At 36.0% G+C, this 14225-nt stretch overlaps 2 protein-coding genes across 3 annotated transcripts; one reads left to right on the top strand and one right to left on the bottom strand.

Moving 5' to 3' along the window:
• The first annotated feature begins 8417 nt into the window (after window positions 1-8417).
• On the top strand, window positions 8418-10090 carry LOC107765832 (actin-depolymerizing factor 12-like). The gene is made up of 2 exons (XM_075217880.1): window positions 8418-8626; window positions 9709-10090. The coding sequence occupies exons 1-2, from the start codon at window positions 8418-8420 to the stop codon at window positions 9857-9859; spliced, it is 360 nt and encodes a 119-aa protein (XP_075073981.1). The 3' UTR covers window positions 9860-10090.
• A 764-nt stretch (window positions 10091-10854) lies between these two features.
• On the bottom strand, window positions 10855-13747 carry LOC107765831 (uncharacterized). 2 transcript variants are annotated; one of them, XM_016584529.2, is made up of 6 exons: window positions 13228-13747; window positions 12455-12954; window positions 12130-12322; window positions 11779-11843; window positions 11442-11652; window positions 10855-11349 (listed from the first exon to the last, which is right to left on the bottom strand). In XM_016584529.2, the coding sequence occupies exons 1-6, from the start codon at window positions 13354-13356 to the stop codon at window positions 11005-11007; spliced, it is 1443 nt and encodes a 480-aa protein (XP_016440015.1). In that variant the 5' UTR covers window positions 13357-13747; the 3' UTR covers window positions 10855-11004. The 2 variants fall into 2 exon arrangements, with proteins under 2 accessions (XP_016440015.1, XP_016440016.1); XM_016584530.2 differs by having other exon boundaries at window positions 13574-13732.
• Between the last annotated feature and the right edge of the window lie 478 nt (window positions 13748-14225).

Raw genomic sequence — 14225 nt, 5'->3', positions numbered from 1 at the left:
CCTTGGATATGTATAAACAAATGGAAAAACGTTTTTTAGGAGATGTTAGACTCGACGAAGTACTTTCTGGGAGTGTGATATAGTCAAAAGCTTTTTTTATATAAATTACAAGATTAGAGAGCTTCAGTCATCATAGATATAGCACAAAGAGAGGAAGGTGATCACCTTCCGAAGGTGAAAGCCGAAGAGAATTAGCATAGCCGAAAAATAGACAACGAAGAAAGAGTCAAATGTCAATGAGAAGGAAGAGGATGCAAAAAAATAGACATAAAGTTATCGTTATTATATTAAAATATTTTTAATTATTAAAATCAGAAATATTACCAATGGTGCGACTGACTAATCCAAATAACATATTAGAATTGTGCCAAAAAAATTATATTTGAATGCTATATTAAATCTGTAATGGAAAAATAGCAATTTTCAAATGCAAATTCATTCCAAACAGATGCTGAACTTTTAAAGTTTGTTCCAAACAAACACCAATCTTACAAATAATGGTAAATATTTCACGTTTGACGGCATTCATATTTTTTTCCGTTTCAATATAAGTTTATAGAAACTTTGCAATAACAACAATAACAATTTTACCGGTGGGGTCGGGAAGGGTAATGTGTACACAGACCTTATCCCTACTTGGAGAGGTAAAAATGTTGTTTATGATAAACCCTCGGTTCAAGAAAAAATGGAAAGGAAGAAAAGGGTTATAGAAACGTTGCAATGATCGTTGAAAAACTGAAAACTTTGCAATGATCAAAGTAGACCAGCCTTTATACTTTGAGATAGAAAGTCATCTAAGCACGCAAATTGGTGAAGCCTTTTGGGTCAAATCTTATTGGTAGATGAAGGAAATCATTATTTTCCTATTGTAACTGATGCAGCAGCACAATTTGTTTACTTATACAGTTAAGTTCACCCGTAAATTCACTTATGAATTTTGATCACGTCTTGAAAATGCAATGTAGATCTAAACAAATGGGGTCCATATTATACTGATGCCTAGTTAAATGGCTAACTGTAACTAATATTAACCAAGAAACAAGATACCAGAAGTAATCGCCAATTAAAATTTGATTTTACCATTCGGTTAATTATGGTTGCACGATAGAAGATATACTGACAATCAAATATTACATTCAAATTAAATACCCAGTGAAGATTAATTTCTCATAAAAGTATATCAACCATCATATCTTTATTCGATGTATCTGCAGATTTAGCAACTAACAACTTTAAAGATCTTGTCTTTTTAAAATAACCATACAATTGAAGATCAAAGGAAAAACACATGACATGTCTTGGTTCTCATATACACACACAAAAAAAAAAAAAAAGAATTTCACCAACAATGATACGTGATTTTCAAACTTGGGTTGTCACTATCATGGAACAGAATAGAGAATTGACTTAAACTTACTTCGGAACCAGGAGGCGAAAAAAAGCAAACAATAGAGCAGAAAAGATGAAGAATTTACTTGTTTTAAATGCCATAGAAACAACGATGTTGAGGCTGACCTTCACAAAGCAAGGCTTGTGTTATATGAAGAAGAAAAAAAAGCGCAAAAGCAGGTCGCTTTAGAAGGAGCGACCTATGTGGAAATACTTTGCAAAACGTGAGGGGAGATTTGTGAAATTATCCCAAACTATTGAAAGGAAAAAGTTGAGTAATTTCTACTTCAAATTAATGCATTAAATGAAGCGGTAATAATAAGGTAAAATTTAAAGTAACGTTCTTCATTTGCATAGTTGGAAATTAGAGCTAATACATTAACAAAACCGAAGTATATTGAAACCCAAGCAATTATACATTTAAAAGGTCTAAATCAAATTAGAAAACAGTAATGGAAGAATGCAAATGATAAGTGTGTTCAATTTCTAAGATTCTCAGCATTGAATTTATTATACTGTTGAAATTATGAGTTCAAATTTAATATTTATTAAGATTTAATAGATTTATATATATAAATTATATTTATGTATTCAGTTGAACCCGTAGTTTAAAGGCTATAACCGCCCAGATTGTGACACAACTTTTAACCACTAAACTGCTTCATGCGACTCTTCATCAGGAGATGATATACCCAATTTAAAAACTTGTACTATATATATATATATATATATATATATATATCCTTTGTTGGTTAACAAAATAATTCTAAGAAATTTTATGATCCAAGATTATAGGGTGAATGACGAACGAGATGTATAACAAGCAACAAACACTTGTGTTTTTGTCCAAAACAGCGCTACAAGAGCTCTCAGCCCTTTGAATATTTCTACAACAATACACACTTTTGCCCTCTTTTCTTCTCTTGCTTTTTCTAAGTTTGCTTCCTTTTCATTGTTTGCAGAAGCTAATTCCATTGTTCGCCACTTATCCAAATGGTATGTTGCATGCATTTAATTATTTCTTTATTGGCCTTTAGTCAAGAGTCTCGTTTTGAATGATATGAACTTATGCCTTCTAGCATTTTTTCGCACACCTGTTGGGGGAGTGTTATCGGATTTCATTCCCTGGCTGATTTCTAGCTAGTTTTCTTTTATTGCTTTGTTTCCCTTTTGATATAAACAAAAATTACTTCTCTATTATAAAGATATATCTTGTTTCCCCCCCCAGTTACGTTATCTGTATTTTCTCGTCATGCACGGACATTTTGAACATACAAATAAAAGGCAAATGTCTTTGAAAACAAACATGAAAACAAAATATTCTCATTTTGATTTAGGGAGAAATCTATTCCTACGATCAAATATTGAAATTAAATGCGTGGTAATTTGCACTGTATCATGTTCCCAATATTAATATTCATCCGCTGAGACGAGACGTGAATCTTTCACCCAAAAACATAAAAATAAGAATAAAATAAAAGACGGATAAGACTGATTAGCATTAAAATTTCTTGAAAGGAGAATAGAAATTATTTGTTCATATTCCTCTTAATATAATTAAAGCTCATTCCCTCACATAATCACATTATTATCTATAAGGTACATATGGGTAACTACTTACCTGAAAATAGGTGGATAATCAGAAAAGTAGAGGAGGTTAGCTGCTCCAGGTCCTGTTACATTTAGCGTGTAAAAATTCTTTGGAAGATATAAACTAAAATCATTAAGAAAAAAGGTTATGCCTTGTATTTGTCTTAAAATTACGGGTTTTCTTAATTTTTTTTTTTTTTTTTTGGATTTCCCACCGAATGTCCTGTAACGATTTAGGGCTTGACTAATTTTAATTTGGGTTTGTGCTGGGAAGTCCCAAACGCTAATGTGACTTCTATTCCACACTCGAACTCGATACCTCTGGTTAAAGATAAAACAGTACTTACCAACTCGCAATGTAACTGTTGTTGCGGAAGCCAAATGTATAGAGTGTGAATAAGTCACAACTACTATACCAAAAATTATGACAGCCACCAAATAATAAATAAGACAATAAAGCAATAATAAAGGGAACACCAGAATTTACGAGGTTCGGCTAATTCTGCCTACTCCTCGGACACAACCAAATATTTTATTCCACTCCAAAATACAAGTGAAATAATACTAAAGAGAGAAGATACAAATGCCTTAAACAGATGAGAAGGCAAATGAGAGGTGTGTTTCAATCCTAAACATTAGGCCTTCTTTTATAGGGGAAAAATCCCCCCAAACTTAACTCCCAACCAATGTGGGACTTTGGCATTTTGCCAAACTTCAACAAATCTCCACCTTGGCAAAATTCCACATTTTCAATTCTCTCTCAATAACAAATTTTGGTTGTGTCTTCATCTTCAATCTTCAGTGTTCAACAATGTTGATCAAATCCAAACAATGTTGAAACTTGACCGCAGTCACCACCTTTGTCAGCATATCAGCAGGATTCTCTGTAGTATGAATTTTCTTCACCGTGACTCCACCTTCTTCTATGATTTCGCGTACGAAATGATACCGAACATCAATGTGCTTCGTCCTTGCATGATAAACTTGGTTCTTCGCTAATTGAATAGCACTTTGACTATCACAAAAAATTGTGATACCTTTTTGTTCAACACCAAGCTCCTTTAGCAATCCTTGAAGCCAAATTGCCTCTTTCACAGCATCTGTAATAGCCATGTATTCTGCCTCTGTTGTAGACAAAGCAACTGTTGACTGCAAAGTAGACTTCCAACTAACTGGTGCCTTTGCAAAAGTAAACACATAACCAGTAGTTGATCTTCGTTTGTCCATATCACCCGCAAAATCTGAGTCACAATATCCAACTACAGACTGATTGTCTTCCTGCTCAAAAACTAACCCGACATCTACAGTATTATGAATATACCGTAGAATCCACTTCACAGCTTGCCAATGCTCCTTCCTGGATTGTGCATATATCTGCTAATAACTCCAACAGCTTGTGAAATGTCAGGCCTTGTGCAAACCATTGCATACATCAAGCTACCAACAACATTTGCGTATGGTACCTTTGACATATACTCTCGTTCAGCTTCATCCATTGGCGACATAGTAGTACTTAGCTTAAAATGGGAAGCAAGTGGAGTACTAACTGGCTTAGTCTTGTCATCTATGCCAAAACGTTGAAGTACTCTCTTCAAATATTCCTTTTGAGATAAACAGAGTTTCTTTGAACGTCTATCTCTAATTATCTCCATGCCAAGAATTTTCTTTGCCTCACCCAAATCCTTCATCTCGAACTCCTTCTTCAGTTGAATCTTCAACTTATCAATTTCTTCCAAATTCTTGGAAGCTATCAACATATCATCAACATATAGGAGAAGATATACAAAGGAACCATCTTTAAGCTTGTGCAAATACACACAATGATCGTATTTGCTTCTCTTGTACCCTTGCTCGCAACATAAACTCGTCAAATCGCTTGTACCATTGTCTAGAAGATTGTTTCAATCCGTACAACGATTTTTCAAGTTTGCACACCATATTTTCTTTTCCAGCAACTTTGAATCCTTCTGGCTGAGTCATGTAGATTTCCTCCTCCAAGTTTCCATGTAAAAACGCAGTTTTTACATCCATCTGAACTAGTTCCAAATCCAATTGTGCTACCAAAGCCAACATAATTCTAATGGAGGAATGTTTTACAACTGGAGAAAACACTTCATTGTAATCAATTCCCTCCTTTTGAGCATATCCTTTGGCCACCAATCTTGCTTTGTAGCGAACATCTACTTGGTTAGGAAATCCTTCCTTCTTTGCAAATACCCATTTGCACCCAATTGCTTTCTTTCCCTTCGGGAGATTGGCCAATCTCCATGTATGATTCTGATGAAGGGACTGTATTTCATCATTCATGGCAATCCTCCACTTATCTTCTTCTGAACTTTGGACAGCGTCTTTATAAGTAGTAGGAACATCATCAGCTACAATTGAGGTTGCACAAGCAACCGTCTCTATGAGACGAACAGGTTTCGTTATTGTTCTTTTTGGCCTGCTGGTTGCTATTGATTCAAGTTGTTGTTGAGATTCCTGAGTTGGAATCTCCTCTACTGGCTCTCCTTCCAGAGGGTAATCTTCATTTGTTTCCTCCTCTGCTTCTTGTGTAGGAAAAATAAATTTTCCCTCAAACTCCACCTACTTAGAAGCACCTTCATTTTGTTTGGTATCTTCTGTTACCTTATTTACCATAGCAAATTCATCAAAGGTAACATCTCTGCTGAATATTACTTTCTTTGTCATAGGACACCATAAGCGATATCCTTTGACTCCAGAAGTAATTCCCATAAAAATAGCCTTCTTTGCCCTTGGATCCAATTTTGACTCTGTCACATGATAATATGCAGTTGAGCCAAACACGTGCAAAGAGTTATAATCTACAGCAGGTTTTCCGTACCATTTTTCAAATGGTGTTTTGCCATCAATAGCAGCAGATGGTAGACGATTAATGAGGTGGCATGCATATGTAATTGCCTCAGCCCAAAATTCTTTGCCCAAGCCAGCATTGGACAACATACACCGTACCTTCTCCAGCAAGGTCCGGTTCATACGTTCTGCCACTCCATTCTGTTGTGGTGTATGTCTAACAGTGAAGTGTCGGATGATGCCATCATTTTCACAGACCTTATTGAAATGATCATTTTTGTATTCACCTCCATTGTCTGTGCGAATACACTTGATTCTCCTGCCTGTCTGATTCTCCACCATCGTCTTCCATTTGAGAAAAATTCCCAACACTTCATCTTTGCTCTTCATTGTATACACCCATACTCTTCGGGAAAAATCATCAACAAAGGTTACAAAATAGTGCTTCCCACCCAATGAAGGTGTTTTGGAAGGACCCCAAACATCAGAGTGTACATAATCCAAAATGCCTTTAGTATTATGGATCGCTGTACCAAATTTAACCCTTGTCTGTTTCCCTTTAACACAATGCTCACAAAACTCCAAGTTGCAAGCCTTTACTCCTTTTAACAATCCTTGATCTGATAGAGTTTTCAAGGATTTTCCTCCAGCATGTCCCAAGCGCATGTGCCATAGCTTGGTTGCTTCTGCCTCTTTGTCGTCACTGGATGTTACTGTCGCTGTCCCAATAACTGTACTGCCACGATAGCGGTACATATTATTATTCTTCCGATTAGCCTTCATTACCACTAGTGCACCGGAGCATACTCTCATCACTCCATTTTCTGCAATGATTTTGAACCCTTTTGATTCTAGGGCTCCCACAGAGATGAGATTCTTCTTCAAATCCGGTACATATCGAACATCTATCAATGTTCTGATCATTCCATCATGGTTCCTTAATCGTATTGAACCAATGCCATATGAGGTAAGAGGGCTGTTATCCGCTGTGTGGATGACTCCATATTCTCCTTCTTGAAATTCCATGAACCAGTCCCTGTTGGGACACATATGATAGCTACAAGCCGAGTCCATCAACCATATGTCTGATGATGTTGATGACTCTGTTGTAACTAATGAGAAGTCTGAATCATCACAATCAGCTACATTTGAATCCATAATAGCCTTTCCATTGTTATGTTTGGCCTTATTCTTCAACTTCGGACAGTCTTTCTTCCAGTGCCCTTTTTCTCGACAAAAGGCACATTCATCTTTACTGGGTCTGGATCTTGACTTGGATCTTCCCTTCTTTGTCCTCGTTTGATTTTGAGGACGACCCCTCACAAACAGTGCTTCTCCTTCTCCGCCCTTCTGTTTTTCTCGTTTTCTTTGTTCATAGCTGTACAAAGCTGAACAAACTTCTCTGAGAGAAATTTCGTCATTTCCATGGAGTAGAGTAGTTTCAAGGTGCTCGTACTCATCAGGAAGTGACGCCAACAACATTAAGGCCAAGTCACCATCATCATAAGTTGTATCCATATTTTGCAAATCTGTGACCAACTTATTGAAACTGGTGATATGTTCATTCATCGTGGTACCAGGAACATAGGTGAAGTGAAACAGTCTCTTCTTCATGTACAATTTATTTTGACTGTTTTTCTTCAAAAATTTATCCTCCAGTGCTTTCCATAATTTACTTGCAGAAGTTTCCTTTGTGTATGGATATTTCTGCTCTCTAGCAAGGTAGGATCGAATGGTACCGCAAGCAACACGGTTGATAATTCTCCAATCTTCTTCTCCAATAACATCTGGTTTCTTTTCTTCAATGGCCAGATCTAGCCCTTGTTGAAAAAGGACATCTAGAACCTCGCCTTGCCACATCCCAAAATGTCCGGACCCGTCAAAAATTTTTACCGCAAATTTCGCATTTGACACAATTCTTGTCATAAGCGAAGATGCCAATGATGACGTATTGTTGACACTTGATGTAGATTCTTCTTGTTTATTGTCCCCCATATTTGACACAAATATTATTTAATAGCTGACGACACAAATCAAGATTATTTCCTTTCTGATGTAGAAGATCAGACTAAGCTGCAACTACAGAGCATACTCAGACAGAACCTTGACTCAGTTACCAAGATAAATCTTTTCTGATGTGGAAGATCAGACTATGCTGCAACCACAGAGCATACTTAGACAGTACCTTGGCTCTGATACCAATTGTTGCGGAAGCCAAATGTATAGAGTGTGAATAAGTCACAACTACTATACCAAAAATTATGACAGCCACCAAATAATAAATAAGACAATAAAGCAATAATAAAGGGAACACCAGAATTTACGAGGTTCGGCTAATTCTGCCTACTCCTCGGACACAACCAAATATTTTATTCCACTCCAAAATACAAGTGAAATAATACTAAAGAGAGAAGATACAAATGCCTTAAACAGATGAGAAGGCAAATGAGAGGTGTGTTTCAATCCTAAACATTAGGCCTTCTTTTATAGGGGAAAAATCCCCCCAAACTTAACTCCCAACCAATGTGGGACTTTGGCATTTTGCCAAACTTCAACAAATCTCCACCTTGGCAAAATTCCACATTTTCAATTCTCTCTCAATAACAAATTTTGGTTGTGTCTTCATGGAGTTGAAAGCAAAAAGGAACTACAGATACATAGTGTTCAAGATTGAGGGCCAGCAAGTTGTTGTTGAGAAGGTTGGGGAACAAGGAGAGACTCATGAAGATTTTGCCAACAGCTTGCCTTCCAATGAATGCCGCTATGCTGTTTTTGACTATGATTTCACTACTGATGAAAATGTCCAGAAAAGCAAGATCTTCTTTGTTGCTTGGTACGTACACTCGCAATATAAAGAATTTTTACACTATCAATGCGACTCAACATGTTATAGTAGGTTATATGAATATCTAGTTACTTGTTGTTGTAGGACAACTTAACCTGATAATGTAAAAATCCTTAATTTTCCTCGTTTTGTATGGAGAGTTCCTTGTTTTCCGGTCTTAGTAAGTTACAAATTGAGAAGTTCTTTCGTGGGATGATAACAAAATGGGCCTCAAGTTGGCCATCCTATATATCATGGAGATTTGCACAATTCGATTTCTAACAGCAGTTTTTTGAAGCTAAGTAGATGTGAACTATACCACTTTAGGCTTTAATGTTGTTTTAAGTTTGAATTTTTTAATCTTTCTTTCTTTTTCCGTATGATTTGCAAATTCGCTAACCAAATTTAAGTTTATGTTGAACTCTAATAACATTCACCAGCCAAAAAAGTAATACTTTGGACATTAATTGATGGCCTATTTTCAAGTTTGTGTATCATCCTTCAATGAATCTCTGATTTTCAATTTATCTTAGGAGCAGTGTTCAACGCATGCATGTAATTTCACAAAGAGCGTTGCGTTATATGAATCTAACTTCTTCATAAGTATGCATACTGCCAAGGAATGTTGCACTTCACGAATCTTTCTGCTGGCTGTGGTTTATGATTATGTTGCTCGGATCCTCCAAAAATTAGCCGCACCGGTGTCGGATTCTCTGATAATGGATAACTTTTGGAGGATCCGTCACACACCTGACGACATTTTTGGAGGAATCTGAGCAACATAGGTTAATGGTCATTGGCTACATTTTAGATGGGAGCATTGGAGCGATGGTAAAGTTGGTCTTCGTGTGACCTATAGGTCACGGGTTCGAGCCGTGAAAGCAACCACTAATGCTTGCATTAGGGTAGGTAGTCTGCTGTGGTCCTTTCCCAAATCCTATGTGAACGCAGGATGCCTTGTGCACGGGTCTGCCTTTTTGGTTACATTTTAGATGGGTCTAAAACTTTCTGTGATAAGAAGTTTATTTAATATTGAAAGATATACTTGAGCCATTATTCATGTGACTTGATAAAACTGATGTGGGATGTAGGTCACCAGAAACAGCAAGAGTAAGAAGTAAGATGCTGTATGCAAGTTCCAAAGATAGATTCAGGAGAGAATTTGATGGTGTCCAGGTTGAGTTGCAAGCTACTGATCCAAGTGAAATGAGCTTGGATACCTTCATTGGCAGAGCTCGTTGATCGAAATGTATCTTTAATTTCCCCTCTACATATATTATCAGGCCTTTTTATTCAGTCACTAGTAAAGGCATATGTTATAGGCCTTTCCTAATGGAGTTTTGTGTTCATTTATACTTTCTTGTCTAAGACGTTCAGTATATTTTTCTTTGTGATTTTTGTCTGTAATATACTATAAACACGATCATGTGTGGCAATGTCATGGAATCCTAATTTCTAATTATTTCAGTTCAATCATTGTTCCTGTTGTTATTTTCGCTGTTACTGTCAAATACTATTTAAGTCTTGAAAATGAATCCAGAACAGGATTTTCCATTAGATTACTAAAGCTAATGACCCCCTTTTTCCACATTGATCCTGTTTTGGAAGGTAGCAGTATCCACGATTAGAAGATCAAAAGTCCTTTTATATTTTCAAGAAAATAGTGTCAAAATCCAGGATTTCACTTATCTAGATTCTTCTCACTAAACTATGTTCAGGTTATGTAGGTTTAGTCCTAATCATAAGAGGTTTCTTCTTTGATTATGTAAAGAATGTGATTAGTTTCTTCCATTTTGAAAATTCCACTCTGATACATTTTATCTGTTCTGTATTGCACAAGGAGATAGAGCATTTATAAACATATCGAGAAGCAAATCGATAATTGTTATATAGAAATGAAAGCTAGCTTGTTAGTTTAAGGAGATAACCAAAGGAATCTTGATTATTGAGTTCACTCGAACTTTTCTTCGCTCCACTTAATCTTTAAATCTCGAATTAGGAGGGCAAAATTCAGAAATTTATCAAGTGCACTAAGGGATGTTTTATTTCGAATGCTAGCATATCTGTTTCTTCAGAGTTTGCACTTTCCTATCGAACTAGGGGATACTTCATGTATAGTTTAAGAGATACTTCGTTATGGAAATGTAATCCAATTTTAAGCTTAATCCTTCGAGTCAATGAAAGTTGATTTCACAATATACATGGAGCAAATGAGCATTTTTCTACATAGATTGACATAATAAAGAACAATAATTTTCTGCCATATATATCTTGAGGAAAACTGATATACAGTGCTTCAAAAGTGACTTCTTTTCTTACTTCTGAATTTAGGCGAAATTGAAAGAATGATAGCTTAAGAAAATACAATATCCTTGATGTGGAAAGTTTCAAACACTTTGAGTTTCTTCCCACTGTTCAACTTGCTTTGTTAGATTCTCTTTTCTCTCGAGAAAATCTTGGAGATCTGCAGGGCTCCAGGGAGGGGGCATGGTACATGGTTTTGAAGATGAAGCATTATTAACCCTCGAATGTACCCTAAACTTCTTTCTTATTCCTTTCGTCGAGCAAATCAATGTATCAGAACATACTTCAACTGCTTCTCTAGGCACAGTGGGTCGATACTTCAAAAGCTTGGCATATTCGGACAAGAGATGAAACATGTAGTCGTAAATGTACTTCATTTGTAGCTCCTCATGTACAAATTTGCTCCCTGATTTTCCAATTTCTTGAGCCTGGTGAAAGTCATTGTGCTCGAACATTAAATTTATAAAACGATTAATGTGACAGAAGATTAATTAGCACTGTCATATACATAGAATGTGACCTTTTCTGCATTTTTATTGCCCCAGTCTACTGCAAACTTGATGGATTTGCATTTGTCATTCTCATTTATTGGCCAGTAATGGATTGTTGGCAGCAAACTCCTTGTGAAGAAATCATAGTAGTGGGGATTTATGAGAAGAGCCACAGAATCACAGGCTAGAATGTACTTTTGACTCACTGACCATGCAAGCCCTTCAACATAAATCTTGTATCTTTTCATGCCAATTCCAAGAAAAAATATGTTCAACATAAATGAGTTAGAACAATAAAGAGGCTAAGAAGATATGAAAGATTCAGAGAAAAAGGTCTAGTTTGAAGGTACTGCATTGATTGCTTACCTATGAGTGCACTGTGTAGCTAAATTTGAAGTTTTATAGCCTTGTCTTCGTTCACGAGCCCATTGCTGAAAAGGGCTAGAAACAGCATATCAAAAATTGCAAATTATGAAATGATGTTTAAAATTTTCAGCATTGTGAACCTAAAGTTTGCGAGGTAAGACTTGTCTCCATGGAAACAACGTAGGGTAAGACTGTGTACAGTAGACGCAATATAGTCTGGCCTTTCCCTGGACCCTGCACTTAGCGACAACTTTGTGCACGGGGAAACCCTTTTATTGTGAACCTAGTGCTTGCATCTATTAAGGGATTCCACAGCACCTAAGTGTGAAGAAACTGAAGGTTGAGACTTACCATGTCATAAATTCGCGCGTTCCAGTCCTGATTCATAGAGACATTGCACTTCAAAAGGTCGCGTCTTGATTGGCTTAATAATGCATTCCCTTTCCAATAAGCATAAGGCTCCCTTTCTGTCCACTTAATCATCTCATTGCTTTGCTGCAAATCTTTTTTCAAGATATCCCATGGCTTTATGTTTAGTTCTGGCCTGCAGTAATACCACAATAAACCATTTCTAACACAACCACATAAAAATGTTAAGTAGTACTTGTGATTCAGATCAACAGATATTAATTCAACTTAACATTGGCTTTGAACTTGAAAAGATAAGAATGTTTACCAACCCCAAAAGGACCAATCAGGAAAAACAATGTCAAAAGTCGAGTCATTTCCACAGTAATGAAACAATGGTGGTGGAATTGAATCCTTTGATTTTCCATAATCACTTTTCTGTGTTACTGGTTGATCACCACACTCGAAAACAAAATCTAAATCCGGTAACATGCCAGGGTAAAAACTAAGAAGTTGCAATATCCCCCACAATGTGACCATGTCCCTTTTTTGGAAAGTTGGTTTATACTTCTCAAAATACACTCTTCCATTTACTATAACTATTCTAAAATGGGCTTCTTCTCGCGCTCTTTCTACCATTTTTCGCGTTATCCCTGTGTCCTTCCATGGCCTTAAATCTTCATGAATCCATCCAAAGTACTCGGGGCAGGACTCGAATTGTGAACTGAATATAGGCTTGTTTGGTGAAGTTCGCGGACACTTTATTGAGCAAGAAACTTCAGGGAAAAGATCAACTTTATTCTTCTGCAAAGAATCTGTATGGACAGACTAAAAAAAGAAAAATGTCGCTATACATGAGAAAAAGATTAATTTCGCATATCATCACTAAATTTTATCAACTACAACACTAAAGTCTAAAAACTATTTTTTGTCACGTTAAAGTAACTGAATCATGTGTAAATTGTTCAGAAAGTACAAATGACTGGGATGTCAAATTCCAACATCAGATTATGATAACAACAACAACTATTACTATTACGCCTTAGTTTCAAACAAAGTTGGGGTCGGTTTGTTAGAGTGACAGAGCAAGCAGTTACTTACAATATCGTTCCATTCAATTGTTAGTGCTACAATAGTAATAGATATAAGAATAAGGAAGAATCCAATAGTGCTTTTAATCCAAGAAGTCCTGCGCTGCCTTTCAATCATTCCCAAAGCTGAAATCCGCATGGAAATTTACAGCACTTAAGCTATGTTTCTTCAATTCCTTGCTAGAATACCAAACTATATTCAAGCCTTAATCTCATCTTTAATTATTAAAGAAAATAACAACTAAGTAGTGTTTTTCAGTAGTGAAAGAGATTGAAAGCTGAGATTTGTTGCTTTGGCTGATAAAATTGGATCAAGAAGAAACTAATGGTTGGTTGAAATTTGTTAAACTTGTAACCTCTAGCGTGCAAAACTTCATATATGGTTGCGAAGTTTTGGCATTTGAAGCCATGTGCTGAATCTTGATTTCTTTAAATTTGAGTGTATTGTTTGCTCCATAAGAAGAGCAACATTTGGTGGAAAATAAGTGGCTCCAGACGATTTATGATTAGGAAAAAGTAAGGATTCACTTAATTGTGGATGTTTCGAAATTCATAGAAATAGGGAATTTCTTTTGTAATGTCTTCTTTACCCCTTGATGTACTTGTTTTTTTCCCCTTCTGATATAAATGTTGTATTCCATAACTTTAGACCTATTTAATTATATTTGAAATAATATAATTAAGTACTCATTCACCCTTAACCAGAGACTCCGGGTTCGAGCCTTGGTTATGGAGTAGTCTTTGCTAGGAAACGCTTAGTCAGACATCAATACGGATACCGGATACTGAATGGGAAACCAAAAGAAATTATAGTATTTGAAATATATTTCCAAAAGTCTCCAATGAGTCTGTCGTAATATTCTGTAAACTTTGTATAAAATGTATTTTCAGCATTGTAAGATGATATCATGAGTTAAAGAAGCTGTGATGATAACAAGAATGGTATAATTATATGAATTAAAATCTAAATCGAATGACTATTTTTGAGTAGCCAAACTCTTTGGTAAC

This window comes from Nicotiana tabacum, chromosome 7 (assembly GCF_000715075.1).
Source record: "Nicotiana tabacum cultivar K326 chromosome 7, ASM71507v2, whole genome shotgun sequence".
Classification (NCBI taxonomy): Eukaryota; Viridiplantae; Streptophyta; class Magnoliopsida; order Solanales; family Solanaceae; genus Nicotiana; species Nicotiana tabacum.
The sequence above is the reverse complement of the archived record's forward strand: the minus strand, read 5'-3'. Positions and strand labels throughout refer to the sequence as shown.

What these genes read in the sequence shown, in the direction of transcription:
- LOC107765832 (XM_075217880.1), top strand. Translation starts at nt 8,418, where the DNA reads ATGGAGTTGAAAGCAAAAAGGAACTACAGATACATAGTGTTCAAGATT. An exon ending in AAGATCTTCTTTGTTGCTTG is followed by an intron (nt 8,627 to 9,708) that starts GTACGTACACTC and finishes TGTGGGATGTAG; the next exon opens with GTCACCAGAAACAGCAAGAG.
- LOC107765831 (XM_016584529.2), bottom strand. Translation starts at nt 13,356, where the DNA reads ATGCGGATTTCAGCTTTGGGAATGATTGAAAGGCAGCGCAGGACTTCT. An exon ending in CAATTGAATGGAACGATATT is followed by an intron (nt 12,955 to 13,227) that starts GTAAGTAACTGC and finishes TTCTTTTTTTAG; the next exon opens with TCTGTCCATACAGATTCTTT. An exon ending in GATTGGTCCTTTTGGGGTTG is followed by an intron (nt 12,323 to 12,454) that starts GTAAACATTCTT and finishes GTATTACTGCAG; the next exon opens with GCCAGAACTAAACATAAAGC.